Raw genomic sequence first — 7404 nt, 5'->3', positions numbered from 1 at the left:
TTTTTTTTTTGAGTTGGAGTCTCACTCTGTCACCCAGGCTGGAGTGCAGTGGCCGCTTCCTTCCAAGTAGCTGGAACTACAGGCGCGTGCTACCACGCCCGGCTCATTTTGATTTATTGTAGAGATGGGATCTCGCCAAGTTGCCCAGGAGGGTCTCGAACCTGCGGGCTCAGGCAATCCACTCACCTCAGCCTCCCAAAGGCGCGGGATTACTACAGGCTGAGCTACCGAGCCCGGCCTGACTTTGATTTTTTAATTTTTATAGAGATGTAGTCTGACTATGTTGCCCAAGCTGGAACCACCCCACCTGATCTGTAGGACATTTTCATCTACTCAGATTGATAGACCAATTTAAGGTAGCTAGGGAAGAATTGAATATATTCTCAAGTTATTCAATGCCCTGGAAACTTTCTGTTTATTTCTTTTAGAGAGTTGATTTTTCCATATACCTCTTATGAGGCTGATGTGTAATAAAGACAGACTTCGGTCAAATGTACCATGGAAGAAATAGTTTGTAAATACAGTTTGTGACCTCTTGTCACATGTAGAATGTGCTTAGAGAGCCCAACCATGAATGAGGTTTCTGGTGGTGCAGTTGTGAGGATGTGATCAAGGCAGTTCTTGGGCTGGTGGAGTGGGTCAGCCTGCCCTCTTCACCAGGTCAGTGGTTAGGATGTTCTGGAACCTATGAGAAGGTTCCTCTCAGCCAAGTTTGGTAACAGGGAGGAGAATGTGAGCCTTCCACAGAGGAGTCGCAGTTATTCAGCAGAGATTGTTTATCTGCTTTGGGACAGGTACCATCTGACTTTAGCTATCTGGTCACAGTATTGCAGGACATTTTGTTCATCTTGGCTTTAACGAGTTACCGATGTGTCATTTTGCCTCTGCTGGGCAAGAAGAAGTGTTTTGTGTTTGTCACCAAGATACAAATAGCGAGCGACTGCTAGAGTTCTGGGCGTGCTGGGTCTGGATGGCACGCCCACTTTGGACGTGGGTGCGTCCAGAAGCAGGCACTTCACCACAGAGAGGGATATCGCAGGAGATGTGGCTGCATCATCCACAAAGCAAGAAAGACTCTTGTTTACTTGTTGTACATTTTTCCCTGATGACTAGTTTTGAGTGAAGAAAAATAAATTCCTTCACATTGGCGTCGTGTTCTGCTTGTGATCACCCGTCTAAGCCTGTGAATCCAGGTACCCCTCGTACCATTAGGCTGATGAGACTGACTTGGTGCCGGGTCCCCTTCTAAGCACTTACAGTTTTAACTCAGTGAAATCTCCCAGTGGCTGTCTGGCACACGGTGACTCCCATTTGAGAATAGGGAAACTGAGGTTGGTGTGGTTAAATCACCTGCCCAAAGTTGTGCTGCCAGTATGCTGTGACAGCCCTGCTCCCAGTCCCCTGTGGCCCCTTGAAGGCCTTGAGGAATTGTGGGCTCTGCATTTCAGGTCTAAGAGCTTCTTTTTGCTGTGGCCTCTCTGGGGGCATTGTTGGCAACCTGATGGCCAAGAGGCCGAGGAGTGGGGACAGAGCTGAACAGAGAGAAGTGCAGGCACAGGGTTGAGAATGTGAGCCTTCCACAGAGGAGTCTCAGTTATTCAGCAGAGATTGTTCATCTGCTTTGGAGGCTGGCCTGTGAGGGAGGGGCCGTGGGTCCCCTGTGAGGGTGGAGGGGATATGTGTTACCAGCAGCTTGACAGTGAACACATCCCAGGGCCAGATAACAGACCTACTTGAGTGAACTTCATTTGATTTTGTCAATTCTGCTGTATTCTTTTTTTTTTAAAATAATTTAAAAAAATTATTGTAGGTTTTTTTTAATTATTGTAGTTTTCTTTTTTAAATTGTAGAGACAAGGTCTCACCAAGTTGCCCAGGCTGGTCTCGAACTTGCAGACTCAGGCAATCCACTCTCATTGGCCTCCCAAAGTGCTGGGATTACAGGCCTGAGCCACTGCACCTGACTATTAGTATTTTCAAAGCATCAACTTTGACTTTGTTGAGACTTTCTATTGTATTTTAATTTTTTATTTTATTAATTCCTGCTCCTATTTATTGTTTTTTATACTTTTTATTTATTCTGTTCTCTTTTACCTATTAAATTGAATGGTTGGCCCTTTAATTTTAAGTTATTTTATTTTCTAATCTAGGCATTTATGATGAAATTTTTTCCTAAGAATCATGTTAGCTGCATACCACATTTTATTTATACAGTATGTCTAAATGTATATACACTTAATAACATAGTCTAAAAATATCAAAAGGTAAAAACTGGCAGATCTACAAGGAGAAAGAAAAATCTACTCTCATAGATTTTTTTTATTATTTAAATTTTTTCCTTGAATCAAAGTGTCACTCTGTCATTCAGGCTGGAGTACAGTGACATGATCATGGCTCACCACAGCCTCAACCATCTGGGCTTAGGAAATTCTTCCACCTAAGCCTTCCAAAACACCACACCTGGCTAATTTTTAAAATTTTTTTGTAGAGATAAAGCCTTGCTATGTTGGTTAGACTAGTATGGGAGCTTCTAATATACCCATTTTAATTTATAAATTAAGGAAAGAGATCACATGGATATGGATGATTTGAAGAACATAATACATTTGATTTAACAAGACTATATAAAATGTGGCATCTAATAAGTAGTGTATGTGTGTATACACCACACACACACACACACACACACACACACACACACACACACACACACACTTTGATATGTGGTCTCCCTTCCCCCAGTATTTTAGTTCTAAATATTTTTTACTTCCATTATTTCTTCTGTTTGAATTTAAAGTTATCTAGAATGATGTTTGCTAATTTCCATATGTATGGCTTTCCCCGGAACCCCTGCCCCAGTTACCTTTTATTTTGTTTCTAACGTTCAGTCTAAAATCACTTTCTTGGCTGGGTATGGTGGCTCACACCTATACAGTAATCCCAGCACTTTGGGAGGCCAGGGTCAAAGGATTGCTTGAGCCCAGGAGTTTGAGACCAGCCTGGGTAACATAGCAAGACCTCATCTCTACAGAAAAAAAAAAAAAATTTGCCAGGCATGGTGCCATGCGCCTGTAGCCTCAGCTACTCAGGAGGCTGAAAATTAGCCAGGCATGATGCCATGTGCCTGTAGCCTCAGCTACCCAGGAGGCTGAGGTGGAAGGATCACTTGAGTTCAGGAGTTGAGGCTCTGGTGAGCCATGATCATGCCACTGCACTCCAGCCTGTGTGACAGAGTGAGGCTCCAACTCAAAAAATAAGAGTAAAATAGAAAATAAAATCACTTTCTTATTGCCTTTCAGAATTTCTTCTAGGGCATATCTGTTAGTAGCAATCTTATAAGCCTTTGTTTTAAAATGTCATTGTTTAAACATATATATTAGAAACTACTTTCACTGGATGTTGAATTTTTGGTTTAATCTTATTTTCTTTTGTATATTGAGTATATTATTATACTCTTGTGACTTTTATTATTGCTATTGAGAAGTCTGCTGTAATTACAGTTGTTTCTTGGTAGGTAATCTGTGCCTTGTTGCTTTTGGAATCTCTGTCTTTGAAGTTCTGCAGTTTATCAGAGTCATTATTTCTGTGTGTGTGTGTTTTTAAATTTATTCTCCTTACTATGGATCTTGAATCTGAAGATTCATGTTCCTCATCCATTCTGGATAATCTTCCATCATTATCTTGCCTATTGCTTTTTCTTTGTTTTCTGTTCCTTTTTGGGTCCTATTGTACATATTTTATACCCTCTTATTAGAGTATACTCCATTTCTCTTTCCCTACCACTTGTATTTTCACAGCACCTTGTCTCTTTTCTACATTCTGGATAACCTTTGCAGCTCTTTGTTTTAGTTTATAAAAGCGTAATCTATACATTGTGTTTTCATTTTGTGTCTCTGTCATTTTATCAAAGTTTTATTTGCTTATTTTTCATAACCATTCATTATTTTTTAGTATGTCTTACCTTTTTTTCCTACTTTACTCATTTAAGCATATTTTTTCCATTTTCTTCCCTCAGTTATACTATTATTTTGAAATTTTAGTCTTCTTGGGTTTTTGTGTTTGTGTGTCTGCTGACATCCTAATGACTTATTGTTTTATTGTTCAGTGTTTTTGGAGGGTTTTGCTCTTGTTGTTGTTTTGGTGAAATCTTTAGTAAGGATTTTCTTCTTCTTTCCTGTCCCCATGGTGGTCCTCCCATGAACCCTGGATATAGAAGTAGTGTTGCAGAGTGCTTTTATTTTGTGCCTGAGGCCTCCCACAAATTTCCCAGGTCTAGGTCGCAATTCTTTTTTTTTGAGTTGGAGTCTCACTCTGTCGCCCAGACTGGAGTGCAGTGGCCACTCCCGGCCACCGCAGCCTCGACCTGCTAGGCTCCGGCGATCCTTCCGCCTCAGCCTTCCGAGTGGCCGGAATTACAGGCGCGCGCTAGCACACCTGGCTAATTTTTTGATTTATTGTAGAGATGAGGTCTCACCTGCCCAGGCGGGTCTCGAACCCGCGGGCTCAGGCAATCCACTCACCTCAGCCTCCCAAAGGCGCAGGATTACAGGCTGAGCCACCGAGCCCGGCTAGGTCACAATTCTTACTAGAATTTATTTTTTTAGCTTGGATAGTATAAATTTGCATTCTGTACCTTCAAGTGGCTCTGGCTTGGGGCTTCAGTTCCTATGGGACTCATTTAATACCTCCCTCCCTCTCTGAGACCTGAGCAGAGACCAACTTCCTTATTGCCTTCCCAGGCTTTGTTATGTGAGCAACTCAGTCCCTGGGTCTCTGTGTAGACCTGAGTCCCAGTCTCTCAGGCCTGCATGTGTGTAAAAACCCCATACCCTTATCCCTGGGGCCCTCTGAATCAGCTTGTGCTTTTACACTTTGGCTTGAATTCCCCCTACACACCTGGCACCAAGGGACTCATTTTCTTTCTTTTAAATTCAGCAGTGTATTACAGTCAGGGGAGGAGTTCTGTTTTCTCTAATCTTTCTATGTATTTCTAGCCAAATATGTTCATGGTTAGTTTGTTCTGCTGATGGACATGACACACTATATTGTATTTACTTTTTAATATTTTTTCCCTCACTAGACCTGGTTCCTCAGGGACACACACCTAGCACAATGTCTCTAAATACTAAACAGACAAATCATTTAATACTTGTGCCTATGTTGAACCAGTTGAGATTCACAATAGGAAGAACCAGTCCTTGGCCCACATTTGTGCATAAGTGCCTCTGTTCATGTTTGGTCATCCTGTCTCATGGCCACTTCCTCCTCCTCGCTGGAGGACCCTGGCTTGTCTGAGCCACACACTCTTCTACTTGGGGAGTTTGTCTGTTCTCGGGCTCTGTACCCTAGCCCTGCCTGCCTGTTTCCTGTGTTTTCTTCCAGTCATCTTTTCTCGGGAGATCTCTGTGGCTTTCTTTGGTTGAAAGTAGAGCAAAGTTTTTTGCTTTCATGTGGTGTTTTTAAAGAAAATTTTGTTTATTATGAATTGAATATTTCTCAGTATTCTTCTTTAGAATCTACATTTCTGAATAAATATATTACATATTCATTGCGGAAAACATAGAAAATACTGGGAGTGCCAAAAAAAGGTATACTTATTTGAAGAGATGTTATCTATGTGTTACTTTTACTTTGCCATAATCAGAAGTGTCTGGCCCTGATGGTAACCTCTTTGAGTACCTCTTATAATTACAGAAGTCAAACGTGACTTGTATTCATCTTTTGTTATCAGTATATGTTGAATATTACAATTTTAATAGTTTTTTCCTTTTTCTTAAAATGTGTGTACATTTTTTGGCGCCCTCTATATAAATAAGTTTTAAAAAAATTGAAATTGCCTATAATTTCACCATCTAGAGAGAAACACATTAGTATTTGACAGATTCTGTCCTGGTTTTTTCTTTGTGAATATATGTGTATGTCTGCTTTTGTTTCTCATAAAATTGTCCGCATGGTGAACCTACCTTGCTTTTATCGCCTAATTTACTTTTAAAACTAGTAGTGCTGGGCACAGTGGCTCACACCTATAATCCCAGCACTTTGGGAGGCTGAGGCGGGAGGGTTGCTTGATCAACAAGTCCGAGACCTGCCTGGGCAACTTAGCAAAACATTGTCTCTACAAAAAATTTTTTAAATAGCTGGGTGTGGTGGAGCACGCCTGTAGTCCCAGCTACTTGGGATTCTTAGTGGAAGGATCTCCTGTGCCCAGGAAGTCAAGGCTGCTATGAGCCATGATCGTCATGATCATGCCTGGCACTCCAGCCTGGATGACAGTGAGATACTGACTCCAAAAACAAAAAACAAAAAAAAAGTTAGTGGTGTTTGATGCAGTGGGAATTATTTTATTTTAAAAACAAAATGGAAATACAGTGGAAATAAAGTTCATTTGCCTATACAAACAAAATTGAAAGCAAGCAAACAAAAATGGGGAGCAGAGGCAGGACTGAGGCATTGGGGAGTGATAGGCTTCCTGACTCTCAGTGGTGCTTTCACATCTCTCCCTGCAGAGCATCTCTTGGGTCACCTGGAACAAGCCAAAAGCCTTCCTCCAGGCAGCCAGGCCGAGACCACACCTGAAAAGGAGCTGGACGCACCCCGGGGTGAGCCCCATGCAGTGCACCAGAGCGAGAGTGTGGGGGCCACCAAAGAGCAGAAGAAAAAGCCTCGAAGGGGAAGAAAACCCAAAGCATCCAAAACCGAGCAACCTCTGGTCATCGTTGAAGACAAAGAGCCCTCAGGTGAGGGATGGGTCCTGGGATGAGTGTCCCATGGGGCACAGCCCCTCCTGGTGCTCAAGAGCTGGGAGGGCAGAGGACGGGGCCTGAGACCAGGTCACCCAATGCCAGGCAGGGAGACAGTGCACAGAGCCCATGTGGAAAGTGGATTCTAGGCCCTTCTCTTTTTTCCCCATCAACTAATTTCTGTGTAATACATTTCATACTAAGAAATGTCCAGATTGTAAATTTTGGAAAGCAGATACACTGTGTAGCCAGCACCCCCATCGGGGTAGAGAACATTTTCCCTTCATGGTGGTTTTTCTGCATGATTTTGCCTCGCCCATCCTAGAATTCTTTGTGAGTGGAGCTTCTTGCACATAGCACACAAGTGCAGGAGCGCTGTGTCTATCCGTTTCTTCTTCTCCTCGATCTCTGAGCAGTGTTCTGTTCATTACCTGTGGATGCGCATTTAGTTGTGCCAGGCCCTGGTTAGCATTCGTCCTTTGAATGTGCAATATACTCAGTTGAGTCTGAAGGAATTTTTACCCTCTTTCTTTCTTTTTCTTTCTTTCTTTCTTTCTTTCTTTCTTTCTTTCTTTCTTTCTTTCTTTCTTTCTTTCCTTCCTTCCTTCCTTCCTTCCTTCCTTCCTTCCTTCCTTCCTTCCTTCCTTCCTTCTTTCTTTCTTTCT

At 42.3% G+C, this 7404-nt stretch overlaps 1 protein-coding gene across 1 annotated transcript in view; it reads left to right on the top strand.

The window, feature by feature from the left end:
- PRDM15 (PR/SET domain 15) overlaps positions 1-7404 on the top strand; it is a 49725-nt gene that overhangs the window by 8350 nt on the left and 33971 nt on the right. Inside the window, exon 6 of the mRNA XM_008058181.2 lies at positions 6506-6736. Coding sequence (XP_008056372.1) covers positions 6506-6736 — 231 coding nt within the window. The remainder of the gene's footprint in view (positions 1-6505; positions 6737-7404) is intronic.

Source organism: Carlito syrichta, unplaced genomic scaffold (genome assembly GCF_000164805.1).
Source record: "Carlito syrichta isolate Samal-C Ts95f unplaced genomic scaffold, Tarsius_syrichta-2.0.1 Scaffold303237, whole genome shotgun sequence".
In the NCBI taxonomy this organism is placed as follows: Eukaryota; Metazoa; Chordata; class Mammalia; order Primates; family Tarsiidae; genus Carlito; species Carlito syrichta.
The sequence above is the reverse complement of the archived record's forward strand: the minus strand, read 5'-3'. Positions and strand labels throughout refer to the sequence as shown.